Raw genomic sequence first — 20,476 nt, 5'->3', positions numbered from 1 at the left:
TGATCGTAATTCCTGACCTAAATTCAGTGTGATGTTATCTTTTAAGATTTTGAAATCTCGTTAATTCAATGCCCTTGAAAACAATTCCTCGGATTAAAAAGCTATAACTCCACTGTGACATCATGGCCTGCTTGATTGGACTGAGTTTTCATTTGGATTGAATTATTTCATTTGGATAATTAGAAGGCGTTTATTGGAAAGTGGGGGGACTTAAAAAAGTCTCCTTGCGGGTAAGTCATTGTTTTGTGACTTTACATTGAGATTTAATTACGCTTGGAACTACGATGGCTGAAAGTGAAAAAATTATTTTGAATCCGTTACTGAATTGTGTAACGAGAGCACTTACAGATGGAATAAAATTGGAGTGTATCGTAAAAGCGTGTGTTGCTTTCTATATTCATGAAGATTTTATAAAGGCAAAGCGAATCCTTCATACTGAGTTGAATATTACGAATCGTCTTGTGACCTACTCTAAAGATGAAGACAATATCATTGAAATATGCAAAATTCTAGTTTCAGCTGCAAAAAATAATGTGAGCATGCCAAAATTTGTCATCTTTAACCCCTGCTCGGTTCCGGTCATCGGAGATGCGGTGAATGCAACAGTTACTGCCAAAATAAATGAGCTCTCTCGGAAGCTTGATAATTTCTTGGCTACCCAGTCCGCTGCAGCCGCCAGTATTTTCACAAGCAGTCGTAGTGCACCTGAAACGTCCAAGCAATGGAATGGGGTCAAATTAAACCAGGCATTATGAACTTGAGATTGGGCTGAAATAGTATTTAAAGGCACTATTGTTAACATAGACACTAGGGTTAGTTAATTGTGGTTATAGATAAGATAAGATATTTATTTTAAAAAATGACTGTCACAAGCCCCGAAGGGCCGAATTCGCATTTCGGGGTCGTATAATAAAAAAGACATAAAAATAGCACAACAAGTAAAAAACTGGCTAAACAATGCCAAAAACAACAATATCAGAAAGACAAAACTATTCATTAGTCTAAAAAAAAAAAAAAAAAAAATCAGGGTTAGGGTTAATGCGTTTAAGTTGCGCAGATTCGAGCTGCAAAAGAGCCGTTAAATTTTTAAAATTAAGAGCATTGGGTTTAGAACGGCACTAGTCCCTCTAATATATAGAGCCTTGCATTATATAGATTACCCTCATATTTCACAAGAACAAGCAGAATTAAAAGATAAAAGACTCTTCAAATTAAGCTTAATGTTGGTAACAGAAGCCCATTCGTAGGCAGCCCTATCTTTACATCACAGTTTGACTGGGTTTTTTTTCTCAGTGCTTCAAGAACGAGTATTTTCCCACAAAAAGAATGTGATAAAAATATTATAGAGCTATTAAAAATTCTTATCTCTAGGTCTATCTTATTAACAATAGCCTTTCAGACGTATAACAGTGTTACCAGCCTTCTTTACATCAGAAACCCAGTTGACTTTATTCTTCTAGACCTGGTTAAGGCTTCTACAAGGTTGCTCATAGACAGCTCAATTTGAAACTTTCAGCAATAGCTATCCACACAGATGTTGTCCAGTGGAGCATGGATTTTTTCTCAAACCACTCTCACCAAGTTCTACTTTTCTTCCTTAACGTTGAGAAACCCTTCTCAAGTCCACATGACGTGGTCAGTGGAGTGCCACAGAGCACATTACAGGTCCCTGATCTGTTTCTTATTTACACAAATCACATGACAAAAGAAACGGAAAATAATTTGACTCCTTAGGCTGTGGATTAAATTTTTTTTGGACATGCTAACAGATGTAGTATTCAATCAGATCTATCCATAATCCATAATCAGATGTAGTCCATACAGGCATGGACTACAGATTGTCTGCTGGAATCTAAGACATCAAAGTACTGTTTTCTCTATTTTGGCATCTCTAATTCCTGTCAATCACACACCATGTTTGACTTCAAATACTGCTGACGACCAGCTCAGATGGAAGGAGCTTAGTTGTTGACACATTATTGAAACTTCTTGAACACTGACAATGTGTGGCTACTTCAGAAAAATTATTCAGTATACCTTCATATTCTTTATATACCTTTATATAATACGTTTATCCGTTCCTAAGATATCGTAATATGCCTTTTTGAAAAACTTGGATGGACATAAAGTCTTTTGATTTAGTTCAACATCCCCAAAAATATGCTCTGAAAGTTCCAACGTACCCTCTTTTTTCCTTGGATATTGCACATACACCCTTTTCACAATCTGGATATGTATTGTACCTTTTGATTCATTTTTACTCCCTCTAGTTTCCCTGAAAGTTGAAACTTAATACCTATGCTGTTCCTGAGATTTTGTATCTATGGTTCTTTGACAACCTGGATGTGCTTAAATCCTTTCGAAAAATTAAATTACCCTCGATTTTGTAGATGGGTGTCATCTGGTATGTGCTGGGAAATGTGTACTATATTTTCCTGTCCCACTATATACCAGAAGACCACCATCTGCAATATCAAGGTTTTTTTCTTCTGAATATTTCACCACAAGATGGCCACATAACATAACCAGATAATTTGGTTTTCATTTGGTACTCCAGGCACTAAATTTTAGTGAACTGAAAAAAAAAAATAAACGAAGAAACTCTAAAGACAAAATATTTGTTGGGGTGTATTTCCCAAACTTTGAGATAGGTTTGCTCAAAAACAGAAATTGTATCATACCAAAATAATTGGTCTAGACAGTTGAACATCAAACTAACCATGCTAGATGAGGCTTACGATTTTTTTTTTTGAGAATGCTATATGGCAGAATGCTAGATGGCATCCCCTTTCACTTCGTTGTGTATTGGTACTATGGTCCGCCAGGTGCGTTGCAGCGAGGGTCATGCAGGCCGCACCAATACGCTTCACGTGCCGCATGCGTCCCGCAGGTTGCTGACCCATGGTACAGATTAAAAATATGATCTTATCTACTAAGTATTGCCAATTAATTAAGCTATAGCTAATTAAACGATAGAGTATTCACACAGGATTCTGATTAATGGATAATTCTTCTGGGCTTGGTCTGTTCTAGTGGGCGTTTATGGGCTGATTTACCTTTTGCTAGCGAATTTATAGACTATGAGTGGCCTCGTCGTAGTAGCATAATATTTGTAGGCATAAATATATAATGAGTCGGAGGTAATAGGCTTGAGACTGTCTGTGAAGGATTCCGACTCTTATTGATAGAAGAGCATCGACAAGTGCTGAAAACAATGTTTAGACCAAGATGGGCAAGGATTGCATAACTCATACTGGAGATCCCAGGGATTTCTTGCTGTTCGGTTATAAGCCAGCTTAAGCGCTTCAGTGTAGACTTGGAAAAATGTGTTGGTCCCCGTCCTGCACTGGTATCTGAGACCATTGCTTATTCTGAGGCCAAAATAATTTCAATGATTTAAAGAATATGAGAATTGGAACTTGGATTGTTACAACGTTAAAAAGTTAACTATTTTATCGAAATTTTGACTGACGAATCCAGACAATTTGAATTGGACTTTTTAGGAGTTCTAGAAACTCAAATCCAACAAAACATGAAGTTAGGTGATATAGAATTTATTTACTCAGCCAGTAAGGATGGGGTACATAGACAGGAACTAGGCAGGGGCGTAGACTAGGCAGGACATAGACTAGGCAGAGGCGTAGTTTGCTATGGGGCAGGGGGGGTCAATTCCCCTCCCAGGCCTTGCTTGCCAAATGGGGCCAAAATTAGTGATAAGGAAAGAGTTAAAGAGATATGGGCAGAACCTTTTGAGATCAAGCTAAACCGATACAGAAGTTGCAGGAAAAGATATAGAGGAAAATGAAAAAGGTTGTGATACCTTGGATGTGAGGGAAGATTTGTTTTGTGAGGAAGAATTAACGACAATACTAAAAGGATTAAAAAACAATAAAGCTCCAGGTGCTGATAGGGTAGTAAATGAGTTTCTTAAATATGGTGGCTTTGAGGTTAGAAACAAGTTACTGAAGATTATGAATATGATTTTTGAAAAAGGGGAATTACCTATCAACAATCGATAATGACATCATTTTTTAACATTCCTGAAAAAGGCTTATGCCAGCTGTGCCTCTCACTTAGACTATCAACTTTCGTGGTTTTTTCTCCAATTAGCCATGGATTGACGGCAGCTTGATTTTAATTCTAAATTTTTGATTTTAGGAAAACTTTAATTAAACCACTGTATGTAGAAGGTTATAAGTGTGAGTTTGTTAATTATCGAGGCATTGGTCTGGTCTCTGTAGGTAGCAAATTACCTAGTAATATGACACTATTTAGACGGAGAGATACTATAGACAGAGTTATAAGAGAAGAACAGTGTGGCTCTAGAGAAAGTGGAGGATGTGTCGACCAAACCTATACTTTTAGGTTAATAAATAAGAAGTGTTGGAGCTATCAAACAGCTTCACTTACCTTGGTAGTATTATTAGTAGAAACGATTGGAGCAGTGAAGATGTTAAAAATAGAATAGCCAAGGCTCAGGTTGTTTTTTCACAGTTAAAAAAAAGTTTGGAAGACTAAGAAGATTAGTCTGCAAGCCTAGATTAGAATTTTGGTAGCTACTGTGAGGACAGTGGTCAAATATGGCTTTGAAGCATGGGCGCTCCGAAAAGCAGATGAAGATTTGCTAGAGCTTTCCCTGAGAAACTGCCTACGGATTGTTCTGGTTACCCGGATGACTCACCGTATTTCAAACAGGCTGCACGAAAAGTGTGGCTCAATCCCGCGTTCTTGGGCTATAATAAAAGAAAGGTTGAGATGGCTAGGCCACGTTTTGCTGATGAAGGATGATAGATTGCCGAAGCTTTTCCTTTTCAGCTAATCATCTAGGACTACACAGAAAGCAGGTTGTCCATGGTTGGGATGGGAGGATATTATAAAGAAAGATTAAAGAAATTGGAACTTCCTGGGAGGGTGTAAAGAGGGAAGCTTTGGATAGATTGGGATGGAGGAAATTGAATTGATGATGAAACAAATTAATTAATTGAACGTTTTATCAGAATTTATGAAACGTATTTGAAGATCAGATTTTCTTGGAAAAAATTATCAATCTTTTCTTGTTTTATTGTGTTTTCTTTGTTCCTTCGGCAAGCATAATCAGGAGATTTTTTTTTATCAGAACAATGGCCTTGTCACTTAAAGGCTACTCCGCTGCAACAAACAAAGCTGTACTGGACAGATATTTGAACTTGTCTCAGCCAGATAACAAAATCTTAGCAACTTATGTTTGGATTGATGGTACCGGAGAATTCATCCGAAATAAGACCAGGACACTTGATTTCCATCCCAAACAAGCATCAGGTAATGTATTTGACAAAAGCATAAGGTAATGTAGTTGGGAGGTGTAAATGCAGAAACAGAAATCCTATTTTACAAATTTGCTATGGAAAGGGAGTTAAGCATCCTTAAGGTCTTCTTCCGAAAATACTTTTTTTCCCTTTTTTTTACTGGGGCTATTGTAGTTTTTATGTAAAATGCCAATAATCATCTGTTTTTATTAAAATGTGCCCTCCTCGTAAAATTAGCCTTCTGGAAAAAAGTCTACGCACTTATGCAAAGTATGTAACAAGAAACTGGGCTATGAATTCAAATAATAACTTTGAAGAAAATTCATATTTGAATATACTAAATACAGTCATTTACAAGATTAAACGAGGGGGGGGGCTGAAAAAAAATGAAAATACACCAAAATAAAGTAAGAGTTTCGTTGTTATTTTTGTTGTTATTTTAGTGTTATTACAGGAGAAAGAGTAAACTAAAATTTTGTTTTAGGCTACTTTAAAAGGGGAATCTTGTGCCAAGATTTTTGGTTTTCGTGCTTACTTTCAGTTAAACGTCATACAGTATTGCCCCGATATAGTCCCATATCAAATACTAAGTTTTTTTTTATTCTGCTGCCTATTATTCTTTTTCTCTACTGTATCGGTAATTGTGCAATGTATCCCCTCTTCTGAACAAAATATTATAATTACAAAATTCTTGCTTCGTTAAGACTATTACTTTCAGAAAATCTATGTTTCTAGCTTTAAAAGTCACTTCCAGTTTAAGTACATACCAGCTCTCTCACCTGTCCTGGGGCATGAATCACAGTATATAAATAATAGACAGTGTGATCGTTCCCTATCTTACCCATTATATAAACCCGGACCGAGGTGCGAGCCGGAGAACGTAAAAACATAAGCGACATTAGATCTTTTCACGGGTAGACGGGTCAGATTTCTCTTGAACGCGAAACCTAGGTTCAACCTTGGAAGACTAAAGTTTAAAGAAACCAATTTTGAATTAATATATTTCAATACATATATGGAAATCGGTAATTAGAAGTGCAATTATATTAATTGGTGTTTTTAGGAATTATAAGTAGATTTCGAAGTCTCAAATTGGTTTCAATGGCATTTTGAGAAAGTTTCTGCCAAAATACGTGGTCCAGGGTAATTGGACCACTGACATATACTAACATTAGTAACTCGCTAATGAAAGAGTGTGTGGAAGGAGCTGTTTGTACTACAGTTTATATAATTAGCAGTATGATCATTCTCTATCTCACTCATTATTAAAACCCGGACCGGGGTGCGAGTGCTCCGGAGAACGTTTTGGCATATATAAACATAAGCGAAGTCAGATCTTTTCACGGGTAGACAAGTCAGATTTCTCTTGGACGCGAAACTTGGCTTCAACGTTGGAACACTAATTTTGAAGAAACTAATTTTAAATTAATTTATTCCAATACATACCTGAAAACCGGTAGTTAGTAGTGTAATGTTATTATTAGATGTTTTTAGGAATTAAAAATAGGTTTCGAAGTCTTCAAGTTGGTTTCAAAGGCATTTTGAGGAAGTTTCTGCCAAAATACGTGTTCCAGGGTAATTGGACCGCTGATGGCAGATCAAATGAGAGGAGCTGTTTGTACGCGCCGATATAAATATAAATATATATATATATATATATATATATATATATATATATATATATATATATATATATATATATATATATATATATATATATATATATATATATATATATATATATATATATATATATATATATATATATATATATATATATATATATATATATATATATATATATGAGAAAGTCAAACTTTTTATTGTTTTAAAAAATAAAGTTGTGAGACAGAGTCAAACTTTAAGCGTAAAGAGCGAGGCGTTGAGGAGGGGACAGCCCCCTTTCATATACGGAATAATTTCTGTTCGTTTTAAGTTTTAATGTCGCTCCTTACTTTCAGTTTAAAAAACTTGTTTTTTTTTATTTAATACGCACCAAGAATGAAGAGCCAGAAATCGTCTGCGGTGAATTTACTGTTAATTGTCTTTATACAGTGGCATGAATATAGAGGATGGCAAGCATACTGGTTTAATTTTTTCTATTTTTGTAGTGTATATATATATATATATATATATATATATATATATATATATATATATATATATATATATATATATATATATATATATATATATATATATATATATATATATATATATATATATATATATATATATATATATATATATATATATATATATATATATATATATATATATATATATATATATATATATATATATATATATATATATATATATATATATATATATATATATATATATATATATATATATATATATATATATATATATATATATATATATATATATATATATATATATATATATATATATATATATATATATATGAAGATTATATTTCAGAACTGCCAATTTGGATATTTGACGGCAGCTCAACTTATCAAGCAGAAGGAAGTAATTCAGATGTATACTTATATCCATGTGCTATGTATAAGGACCCTTTTAATAATGGCGAAAATAAAATTGTCCTATGTGAGACGTATAAATACAACAAAACCCGTACAGGTAGGATATCCTCTGTTCATTTGTTCCCTTTAGTCTTTTTTGTAACTAATTTTGTCTATATATATATATATATATATATATATATATATATATATATATATATATATATATATATATATATATATATATATATATATATATATATTATTATTATTATTTATTTATTTATTTATTTATATATATATATATATATATATATATATATATATATATATATATATATATATATATATATATATATATATATATATATATATATATATATATATATATATATATATATATATAAACGAGTAAAAATTGTACATTTATGTATTTATGGATGTATTTTATCTCGAAAACGGCTCCGTATTGTTTTGTGAAAATTAGTATCTTGGGATATTCTCGCATAAAAAAAACTATCTAGATGGGTCAGAAGTCTTGAAAAATTCTTCAAGAGCCATAATTTGGGTTTTTTACAAATGACATTATGTACTATGTTAGTACATCATATAAACATTATACAGATATAAGCAGATAGACATCATATAAGATAGACATCATCTTATACAGATAGACATCATATAAGCATTTTCTTATACGATATCATGCATAGAATAAATAAGATTTTTAAGTTGTCAACGCATTAGTCATTTATATAATATAATGTCTGTTAAAAGGTCGAAAGAACGAAAATTTGCAGTTGCAGTTACTATAAGTGGTGATTCTTTGGAACCAACACCAGAACTATCAAACGTGATAAGATGTGAAAATCGACAGCCTAAACCGTTAATTGCGGCAATACCAACACGGGCAGCTAAGGCAAAGGCTATTGCTAAATTGTCTGAAGTAATCAAATCCAAAAACATGTCAAAAATGAAAATGAAATGCAAAGACACGGGAGGTTAGAAGATATGCAAAAACGACAATTAGAGCGTTTCAAAAATGAAAATGAAGAGAAAGACACATGCGGTCAGAAGAATTACGACACCGAGCTTGTGGATGAGTCAAAAATAAAAATGAAGAGCAAAAACACGCAGGGTTAGAAGAAAAGTGGTGGCGTATCAAAAATAGAAATGAAGAGAAAAGACATACTCGGTTAGAACACATGTGACACCGAGCATATGAGCCAGTCAAAAATGAAAATGAAGAGCAAATACACACAAGGTGAGAAGAACGGCTTCTAAATGTCAAAAAAGAAAATGAAGAGCAAAGACACACGCGATTAGATGACATACGACTCCGAGAATTTGAGCAAGTCAAAAAGGAAAATGAAGAGCAGACAAACGCGGTTAGAAAACGTGCGACACCGAACATGTGAGCAAGTCAATGAAAATCAACCTTGACAGCGAGAATTGAAGCGTGTCAAAATTGGAAATGATAGCGATGATGATTGGGTCTGGGATTTTGACCTGGTTCAGGTCATCAATGCCTCCTGGATAGCACTGTCGTCCTATCCAGGAGTTCAGATCGGACAGAATCTGTCACTGACTGACCTCGATTATGCGGATGATGTTGGCCTCCTGTCAGAACCCATAGAAGCTCAAAACATGCTTGACAACGTGGTGGCCTGGGCAGACCTGATTGGCTTGAAAGTCAGCACAGAGAAAACGAATTTCATGGCTATTAACCACGACACAGGACCATTCACACTAACTGTCAATCAAGTTCAGCTGGAAAAAGTCAACTGTTTTACATACTTAGGCTCCCAAATATGTATTGACGGATCCTCCGACGCTGATATCCAACAGAGAATACAGAAAGCGCAGACAGTCTTTGCCTCCCTTCGGAACCCCTTATGGAATCGCCGCGAAGTCAGTGTCCGAACGAAAGTTCGAATCTACATGGCACTAGTCCGCACCGTTCTCCTTTACGGATGCGAAACATGGTCGGTAAAAGTACAGCATGAGAATACGCTGAAGGTGTTTGAGCATACCTGTCTGCGAAGAATTCTCAGAATACAGCTGCGTGACCGTATCTCCAGCACGGATATACGTCGAATTTGCAATATTCAGAGAGATGTTGTGATCACTATTAAAGAACGCCGTTTGAAATGGTTGGGCCATGTGTTACGGATGCCGCCGGAATACTTGCCTTGCCAAATACATCTAGTCGAGCCTATTAGCTCCTGGAAGAGACGCCAAGGAGGACAGAGGAAAAACTGGTGGAACCTGGCCAAATCAGACCTTGAACCTATCGGGGGATTCAGAAAGTTCGGACACAGATGGTCAACTCAGTGGCTTACTTTTGCAGAGCAGCTGGCAGAAGATCGCTCAACATGGTCCAAGAAGGTCTCCAAGATCATCGATGCCGGGCGAGGTGGAAACGCCTGATTCCCGCCACAAGTACAAGTAAGTAGCCTACCATACCTGTGTAAAAAAAACAAAGGTTCGGCGATACGTATTTCATAATGACGAAAGACAAGCTGAGGTAAAACGAACCAAACAAATTGAAAACGATAGCCATGATGATTGGGTGTTGGATTTTGACATGGATAAGGCTATCAATTACTATACCTTTGAAAATAAAAAACCTGGACTAGATAAATCGTTAGACGAAAAACAAGTTTTTGTCCCACCACCTGAACAATTCAGTTGTAGTCAGAACCGCAGGAAAAACTTGTACATTATTAGCGTAATTTACGTCACATTCTAGTATTGTACCGCTGGTTAACGCTACGTTGACAAAGTGAATATAGAGGTTATCTAACTGCCTATAGCCAAATAGCTAACGCAATCAAAGCGCGCTACTGTTTTACTTCGAGTTCGTTATTAGACGATTTTTATGATGAGATGATTCGCTTTAAATTGGAATTGTTGGGGGATGATGGGTAACTTGACTAAACGATATATCGATGTCTTCACTGTCTATGTTTGCTATATCTCCGAAAATTTTTTTGCTAAAATTAACTAACTCTTCGCTTTGCCAAAGTTGGTTTTCAGAGTTCAAAGTGTCAACATCAAAATTAGATATTAATTTAATTAGGACATTAGATAATAATTAGATAATTATAAATTAGATAAAAATTAGATAATAATATTAATTAGGACATTAATAATTCAGTATGTTGTAGTGAAGAAAATAAAAATTTCGCAATAGGGAATAGTGACGTATAATCCTGACATATTTGTATTAACATTCATATGTGTCTACTGATCTACTAACCTAATTTCTGAGCAATTATATATATAGTGTGCCAAGCTGTTTTTATGTAACCCTAATTGACAAGCAGAAGAGGGGCAGTAAACCCGTGGCAAATGCCGTTGTACCTGCCGGGAGAGTCTCCCTTAAACTGCGGGGATCAGGTTGAACGGGGGTTGACACTTCCCTCGTTTATTGGGGTTAAACCGGTTTCAAGCACGGGAGAAACTATAATGCTAAATGCCATGTTGAACTATATATCGTGATCAATGGCTGTCGGAATAAAGAAGGAAGTGTTTTTTAAAATGAGCTGTGGAATCTTTTGATAGAGACTCGATTTTAAAGGTAAAAGAACTGTTAACTAAGGAGGCCAAAACTGGTGATCGATTTAAGAAATGTGTGCAAGATGAGGATAATTTAGTGGATATTGCTAAGCTGCTTGCACGATACGGTAAAAACGGATAGAACTCCCCTAGTGCGTTATATTTGATCCCCAAGAAGTACCGGCCAGTGGAGCAGAAGTAGGTGCATGTATTATATCGTCGGTGAATGAAATGCGACGGCAGTTCTCGGGTTTTCTCGAGCGTTACAACCAAGTTCGTCTCCCGTGGCCGCCCGGTAATTCTGTAAGTGACGGAAACCAACCTAATCCAACCCCACATAGACGTTCTCCACTACCCTATTCCGTAGTTCTGAAGAACCCGCCCCCCACTAACACGCCAAAAGAACGAAAACATTTCTTATGAGCATGGCCGGAGAAGACCTATCGGTCGATGAGGTTGAATTAAAAAGAAAGAGATCTGAATGGCGGATTGTTGTTAAAACGAAGGACAAGGCATACAGCATTGCTTATTCTATAATCCAGAAATCACAAAGTGTAGAAGCTAAAGTGAAATTCCCAGTTTTGATAGGCATGATAAAAAACATTCCAACCCCATATGAGGCTGACACGGTGAAAGCCTTCGTTTCAGGTTGCAAAAGGGCAAAGTGGTGTGGTGCTAGCGAACCTTTAAGTTGTACTTTTCTTCCCGTTATCAGCTAGATCTGGCTATGAAAAGCCCAACAAAACTAAATTTTGAAGGTTTTTCGATTGAAAGTTTGTGTGCCTCCCAAGACGGTGCTATAATTGCCAGAAATTTGGTCACGTTTCAGCGGCGTGCTCCACTCCCCAGATTTGTCCATGTTGCGGTGTGCAAGACCATACGTCAAATGCTAGAAACCCATGCACGGAGCCAATTGGATGTGCAACATTTAAGTCGACAAAACATATATGTCAGTCATTCTAATGCCCTGAGATGAAAAAGCAAATCGGAAAACAAAACCGCTTCGATAAACGAACAGAATACTAGGAATATGTCTTGGAATATGAATGGAGGTGTGTCTCACAGAATCCCTGTAATTGAAGAACTAAGTTGGCGTGGCGATATTCTGTGCACCCAAGAACATTTATTGACAAATGATAGCCTCAGCTTACTCAGCTTTTAGGACAATCATAAATTTTATTTTGTACCAGCCAAGTCTCGTCAACGCAGGAGGCCCTCTGGTGGACTAGCGATCATATGTAGTTCTGCCGTTGACTTCGAGAGACTTCATGCATCTGAAAACTTTATGGCTTTAAGTGTTGGAAAAACTGGTGATATTCAATGTCTCTCTTCCTACAAACTACAGCGACGAAGGATCGGATAACCAATTCTCGAAAGCAGTGCAAGCTCTTGCAAAGTGCCTCAAGACTACTATGTTGTCCAAACTGGAATGCGTTATAATCAGACACTACAACTGTAATGTAGTCGACGAATCGTCTGCTCGGTCCCAGCTGATCATAACTACACATGAAAGTCGGTATCGTGGGCTCCCAAAAGACAAAGATTTCACGTTTGTACATACTAGTGGTTCAGTCTCAAATATAGACCATGTCGCATGCACACCAAACGTGAGTGGCCCAGTGAGCGTGCTAATGGGAAGTTATTCCGCCGACCACATCCCAATTGAAGCATGTAATAATGTGCGTATCCCAAAGGTCAAAAGTACTTCACAGTGGTGTGAAATAAAAGATTGATCAAAGGCCGACTTCCCGCTTTATCGGACAGTGTTGGACACGACGCTTCAGAAGATCAGTGTGCTATTTAGTCTACTACAAGCCAACGTGGAAGGGAATATCCAGGAAACTAAAATACAGGTTAATGCCTTCTGTGCTGAAATCAATCACGCACTAGTAACCGTAGAAAATGCTGCTATTCATATTAGGAAAATTCGTAAAGGTACTGAAATCCCAGGGTTCTCAAAGAATCAAGAGCTAATGAAAGCATGTCAGGATGCTAAGTTCTGGTTCTCAATGAGGAGGGAAAGTGGCCGTCCTAAATTCGGTGTGTTGAATTGTCTTCGTGTACACGCAAAACGTAAATTTGAGAAAGCCCTCAAGCAGCACTGCACGAATGTGAAAAATGACTATACAGAGAGAGTAATTAATGATCCAAGTCGTTTATGGAAAGACCGCATTAAAGGTCACCCAAACACGCTTAAGTCCATGCCTAGTAATCCAAATGACTGGCGAGCATACTTTGCGAGCAAATTTAGTGCCCCGAACCCCAGTATAGCTAGACCATATACCGAACAACTTAGATCTGTGCTATCAAACTCGAATTTTCCGGACTTTACCGCATCTGTTTCGGATGCAACTGCAGATGCTTATAGGCTGAAAAAGAACAAATCGCGTGGAGTTGACGGTTTGTGTGCACTTCACCTCGTGAATGGTACTAATTTTTTGTATTAAATGTTAACACTATTGTACCAGATAATATTCGTAATCGGTTTTGTACTCGATATTTTCTGTTCAGGGCAACTTACGCCCATCCTGAAAAAAGGGAGGCCAGCTAACCTATGTTCCTCGTATCGCCCAATTACTGTATCGTCAATTTTATGCAAGCTTCTAGAAATACTTATATTGCCAAATGTTAGACACGGTTGCCAAATGTCGAACCACCAGTTTGGTTTAACGATAGGGCTCGGTTGCGCTGATGCTCTGTTCACCCTTGCTGCTATTTTGTCTGATTCTAAGGCAACGGATGATCCACTAGTTATTGGCTCTTTTGATGTGAGCCGGGCTTTTGACTCGTCGGTGCACGCGCAGATCCTCCTAGAAGCGTACAAACAAGAGCTAAATTTGTTATTTGTCAGAGTATTATATTATATGTACAATAACCTTAGAGCGCAAATAAAATACCCTCAAATCCTGTCGAATCCGCTGTTGTACCGGTCCGTAAAGGAGTCAGGCAAGGTTCAGTTGTGTCTCCGAGTTTGTACAACAATAATGTTCTGCGGGCGCAAGCTACTTATTGTGTTTTAAAAGGAATAGATGTTTCATCCATGACGTAAGTTGACGACTTGCTTAATTTGAACAGGTCCGCTGATCAACTATCGAAGAATTTTGGTGTGTTGAATAGGGAATACAATAACGTAGATTTGTCGTTTAATTTGTCAAAATGTGCCATCTTGTTTTTCAATGGGGAGCAGCGCGAAGAAGAAATCCATTTGGGCGATTCAGTTGTCAAGCCATCTGAGAGTATTACTTACCTTGGTTTAACAATTGGTCGAAGCCTCCCCTCCACCGGGACGCTGCTTATGCGCAACGTAGAAGTGAAAATCCGGATTGTGTACGGGTCAATTATTGGTAATAGACATCGGCTCTGCCGTAAATATCTTGCGTCACTGAATTATGCCATTATCCTTCCCCATGCACCTTTTTGGAAATGCCTGATATCTGCTCAGTGTGCAGAAGTAAGATTTTGTTCTTCCAATTCACAAAGTTCCTTTTGAAGCTTCCACCATGGGCGAGTAACTCCTATATCATGTGTAACTATGGTGTATCCGATCCAACAGTCAGTGTTAACCGTGTCGCCGATAATTTTTTTAAAAACGCTAAGGGAAGAGCCAACCCGTTGCTAGCCATCCTGTGTCAGTAGGTTTGCTAATGTACATCAAATATGTTTGGTGATGTTCCCTAGTGTGACTTTTCTTTTCTTTTTCCTTTGTTATACTCCGTTTTAGTTCAATATGAATTTTCGGGCAATAAATTTACTTACTTACTTAGCAACAAAAATTGTAATTAAAGAGCATTTTGCACAATTTTTTTTCCAAACATTGAATAATATCAAAAGAAGCTTCGATGACAAAAACGCTTACCAGAAATGTCTAGGTTTGAAAATAATCGGGCTCAGCCTCCGGATAAAGAAAAAAAAACTACTGGCTATTCTCAACTAAAAGTAAGGATCTGCATTCAAACCTGCAAACAGAAATTATTATGTGGATGAGGAGGATCACCCCTCCACAATACCTCACTCTTCACGCTAATGTTATTTAGAATGTTCAAAAAATTATCTTATTCTAAGTTAACGAACCTTGTGTTTTACTTGTGGTTCGTAAAGGATTGGGATACAAACTCATACTATAGCATAAAGAGCAAAGTATTTAAGAGAGGGTATCCCCCACACCCCATCACTGAAAATTTCCCAGAGGAAATTCGCCTCCCAAAAAATGTCTGTTTACCTCCCAATAACAAAAGCTACGTGTAAGCAATAGGCAAAAGGCTTTTCTTTTTTGAATTACACGAAAAAAAATTTTTTTTATTGAAAGTAAGGAACGGCATTAAAACTTAAAACGAAAAGAAGTTATTCCGTTCATGGAAGGGGCTGTCCCCTCCTCAACGCCCCGTTCTTTACGCTAAAGTTTGACTCTTTGTCACAACTCTACTTTTTAAAATATTTAATCAAAAAAAACTTTTTGCACAAAATATGTTTTTAAAAAAAAAGTAAAGAACTCCATTAAACCAAAAACGAACAAAAATAGAATCAAATAATCTACCAAGCATACAACTACCACAAATCAGTATTAATAAATAAATGAAACCCAAGACAAACAGAGATTAAAATAAGTCAAACTCAAAACGATCGGAAATTAATCTGAGTAGGGTTCTAAACCCTATGCTTTCTAAAAGCCAGAATATAAATTGTACTTCACTGAAAAAATTCAAATGAATTTACTGAGAAAAAAAATGTGCAGTGTCAGTTTAATATACATAATGCTGATATTTATGCCTTAAAATCTTAATTAATTTTTGATTTCTTAAAGTTATAAAAGTGAAAACATTTAAAATAATTTTTTCAGTAAAGCACAAATTGTATTCTGGCTTTTAGAAATCATAGGGTTTAGAACCCTGCTCAGATTAATTTCTGCTCGTTTTGAGTTTGACTTATTTTAATTCCTGTTTGTTTTGGGTTTCATTTATTTATTAATACTGATTTGTGCTAGTTGTATGCTTGGTGGATTATTTGATTCTATTTTGTTCATTTTTGGCTGAAAGGAGTTCTTTACTTAAAAAAAAAAAAACTTATTTTGTGGAAAAAGTTTTTTTTTAATAATTTCTGTTCTTTTTATATTGACATAGTCTTTTTCATGGATAAAGACTGAGCCTCTTCTTAAGTTAAACAACCATCCATTCCATAAAAACCTTTAATACCCCCTGGGCATAACTTACAACCCTTGCCCCTAGTCTCTGGGGTTTGTTTTCAACCCCCAAAGCCTTGTTATATGATATTTGGACTATTTAGAATAGAATGGCTATCTCAAAATTTCTATAAGAAGCATTTCGGGACAATTTGATGTGTGTGTAGGGGTGAGAGCGTAGCTGCCCTCTGACTACTTTGACTCTTGAAAAGAGCACTAGATCGTCTGATTACCAATTCAACGATCCCTCTTTGAAATTTATATGACTATACTTTCTATTTAACCCCAATATGTCCCAAGGGCAAAACTAACAACCCTTGCCCTGAGAGCTGGGCGGATCTGTTAGCCTCAAAGACATAATTTCCATACCTTTCTGATAGGCTTAACAAAATGGCTATATTGAAATTTTGATTGGAACTGTTTGAGGAAATGATAGGCGTGGAAGGAGACATTTGGCTTTTGATCACTTTCGACTAATAAAAAAGGCACTAGTTCTCTCAATTTCCAGTCAAATGAGCCCTTTTTAAAAATTCCTATAAAAACGTTAAACGCCCCAAAAGCATAACTTACGACCCTTGTCCTGAGGGCTATGGGGGGAGGGTTGTCATCCTCAAAGACATAATTGCTTGACCTTTCAACTACCTTGAACAAAATGGCCATTTCAAAATCTTGATCGGAAATGTTTGGGGAAATGATGGGCGTGGCAATAACCCTCTCAATTTCCAATCGAAAAAGCCCTTTTTTAAGTTTCTAGGACAACACTTTTATATGACATTATATGCCCCCAGGTTATAACTTACAACCTTAGCCCTGAGGGCTTTGGGGGGTTGTCATACTCAAAAACATAATTTCCGGACCATTCAACTACGTTAAACAAAATTGCTATATCAAAATTTTGATCGGAAGTGTTTGAGGTAATAATGGGTATGGGGGGCATTCACATTCCGGTCACTTTTGACTATTAATAAGGGCACTAGCCCTCTCAATCCCCAATAATAAAACCTTATATGCCCCCAGGGCATAACTTACAACCCTTGCCCCGAGGGTTGTGGAGGGGGGTTGGACATCCTCAAAGACCTAATTTCCAGAACTTGGAACTACGTTAAATAAAATGGCCCTCTCAAAATTTTGATTGAATATGTTTGGGGAAATGGTGGGTGTGAGAGGGGGGTTAGTGGCCCTTCAATCATTTTCGACTATTAAAAAGGGTACTAGCCCTTTCAGTTTCCCACCAAATGAACCCTTTCTGAAGTTGCTGCAACAACACTTTCTATAAAAACCTTATATGCCTCCAGGGCATAACTTACAACCCTTACCCTGAGGGCTGTGGGGGGGGGGGTGTAATGTTCATAGATCTAATTTCCAAAACTTTAAACTACGTTGAAAAAATGGCTATCTCAAAATTTTGATTGGATTTGTTTGGGGAAATGGTGGGCGTGAGAGGGAGGTTAGTTGCCCTCCAATTACTTTCAACCATTTAAAAGGGCACTAGCCCTTTGAATTTTCAATCAAATGAGCCCTTTCTTTCAAATTTCTATGACAAAGTCTTCAATAAAAACCTTATATACCCCCAGAGCATAACTTACAACCTTAGCTCTGAGGGCTCTGGAGGGAGTGTCATCCTCAAAGACCTGATTTCGAGAACTTTCAACTACGTTGAACAAAATGGCTATTTGAAAATTTTAATTGGATGTGTTTGGAGAAATGGTGAGCGTTAGAGGGGGTTAGTTATCCTCCAGTCCCTTTCGACTATTAAAAAGGGCACAAGCCCTCTCAATTTCCCATTAAATGAACCCCTTTTGAAGTATCTACCACAACGCTATCTATAAAGACCTTATACGCCCCCAGGGCATAACCTACAACCTCAGTCCTGGGGGTTCTGAGGGCTTTGTCATCCTCAAATACACAACTTCCAGAACTTAAACTACGTTGCCCAAAATAGCTATCTCAAAACATTGATTGAATGTTTTTTGGGGAAATGGTGGGCGTGAAAGACGGGCTAGTTGCTCTCCATCCACTTTTGGCTATTAAAAAGGGCACTAGCCCTTTCAATTTCCAATCAAATGAGCCCTTTTTGTATTTTTTACGACACAACTTTCTATAAAAACCATATATGCCCCCAGGGAATAACTTACAACCCCTACCCTGAAGACTCTGAGTGGAGTGTCATGCTCTTAGATATAATTTCCGAAACTTTCAACGAAATTGAACAAAATGACTATCTGAAAATTTTGATTGGATGTGTAAATAGTGGGCGTGGAAGGGGTGTTAGTTGCCCTCCAGTCACTTTCAACTATTAAAAAGGGCACTAGCCCTTTCGATTTCTAATCAAATGAGCCCTTTCTGAAGTTTCTACGACAACGCTTTCTATAAAAACCTTATATGCCCCCAGGGCATAACTTACAACCCTTGCCCTGAGGGATGTGGGGGGGGGGTTGTCATCCTCAAAGACATAATTTTCAGAACTTTCAATTACGTTGAACAAAATTGCTATCTCAAATTTTGATTGGATGTGTTTGGGGAAAAGGTGGGCGTGAAAGGGGGGTTAGTTGCCCTCCAATCACTTTCGACTATTAAAAAGGGCACTAGCCCTTTGAATTTCCAATCGAATAAGCTCTTTTTGAAGATCCTACAACAACGCTTTCTATCAAAATCTTATTGCTCCCAGGGCATAACTTACAACCCTTGCCCTGAGGGCTGTGGGAGAGTGTCCACCTCAAAAACATATTTTCTATCTGGAAAGCAACTACTCTGAACAAAATGGCTATCTGAAAATTTTGATTGGATGTGTTTTGGGGAAATTGGAAGGGGTGTTAGTAGCCTTCCAATCACTTTCGACTATTTAAAAGGGCACTAGCCACTCCAACTTCCAATTGAAAGAACGCTTTTTGAAGTTTCTACAACAACTTCTTCGATACGAAGTGTCATTGACTAAGACCAAGAAACCAAAAAAAAAAAAAAATACATCGTGCCAACATCGTTCTTTACTTAGGCAGCGCGATTGCACTGCCTATGATGAAAACTTTAGCGTGAGGAGCGAGGCCTTGAGGAGGGGGCAGCCCCTTTCATGTACGGATGAATTTACGTTCGTATTAGGTTTTAATGTCGCTCCTTACTTTCTGTTATAAAAAAAAAACTTGTTTTGTTTAATTTCTGAACGTTTTTCAATTATTGCAGGTTCAGTTTGGCCCACCGTACATAAAATATTAAAAGAAGATTTGCACATTAATTTTGGAAGAATTGTTACGTATATGAAGGGTTGCACCCTCCTCATTACCTTGTCATTTAAACTAAAGCTGTTAGCATTTTTAAAAAAGCTTCCTATTCTAATTAAATGCTCCAGTGTTTCAGCAAACGCAATTAAAAAATTGAGACAAACAGCCAAACCTCACCGTAAAGAGCAAGGTATTAAGGAGAGGGAGACCCTTCATATATTGATGGGAAACCCTCCCCCTTAGGGAAAAGTCATTCGCTAAAATTATATCCAACTTAAAGTCAACCTTCCCCCATCAAATTCCCTCCAGACAGTGCCATCCTTGCTGAGAATCCCCCCTTTCTGCAAAATTACTTACAGACGATTCATTCTGAAAAAGTCTCCTTGGCATTCTTTCATTTGAATAAGATTTTAATCTCTAATCGGTTTCTCGATCATTCCAGAAATGCCCCCTTCTGTGGAAATTATTTCCCAGAAATCAAAACACGCGGAAAATAGCCTCCGGATTATTCCGCCTGAACATCTTCACATGAAAAATTGGCAGAAACCGTATTTTTTTTGCAGATGATCTCGGTGATTTTTTTTTTTTTTTATTGCACTTTCATTTGAAATAGAAATTTAAGTTCTCATTGTTTTTAAAATCATTCCGGTAATCTCCCCCCCCTTGGTGGAAAAGTTTCCACCAGCAAAAAGGCAGCAAAAAGGTTTTTCCAGCAAATATATTTTTGGTTGGGGGAGGGGAGGGGTA

General features: G+C 37.0%; 1 protein-coding gene and 1 pseudogene across 1 annotated transcript in view; both read left to right on the top strand.

Annotated features, from left to right (window-relative positions):
• The first annotated feature begins 209 nt into the window (after nucleotides 1-209).
• LOC148943370 (glutamine synthetase-like) overlaps nucleotides 210-20,476 on the top strand; it is a 92,130-nt gene continuing 71,863 nt past the window's right edge. Inside the window, exons 1-3 of the mRNA XM_089101616.1 lie at nucleotides 210-230; nucleotides 5,117-5,298; nucleotides 7,734-7,895. Of these exons, the coding sequence (XP_088957742.1) occupies nucleotides 5,121-5,298; nucleotides 7,734-7,895 (340 nt within the window). The 5' untranslated portion in view covers nucleotides 210-230; nucleotides 5,117-5,120. The remainder of the gene's footprint in view (nucleotides 231-5,116; nucleotides 5,299-7,733; nucleotides 7,896-20,476) is intronic.
• On the top strand, nucleotides 11,565-13,334 carry LOC148943371 (uncharacterized; annotated as a pseudogene).

This window comes from Artemia sp. Qi Xiang Cuo, chromosome 15 (assembly GCF_049724085.1).
Source record: "Artemia sp. Qi Xiang Cuo chromosome 15, ASM4972408v1, whole genome shotgun sequence".
Classification (NCBI taxonomy): Eukaryota; Metazoa; Arthropoda; class Branchiopoda; order Anostraca; family Artemiidae; genus Artemia; species Artemia sp. Qi Xiang Cuo.
Note: the sequence above shows the minus strand (reverse complement) of the source record. Positions and strands in the feature narration are given on the sequence as shown.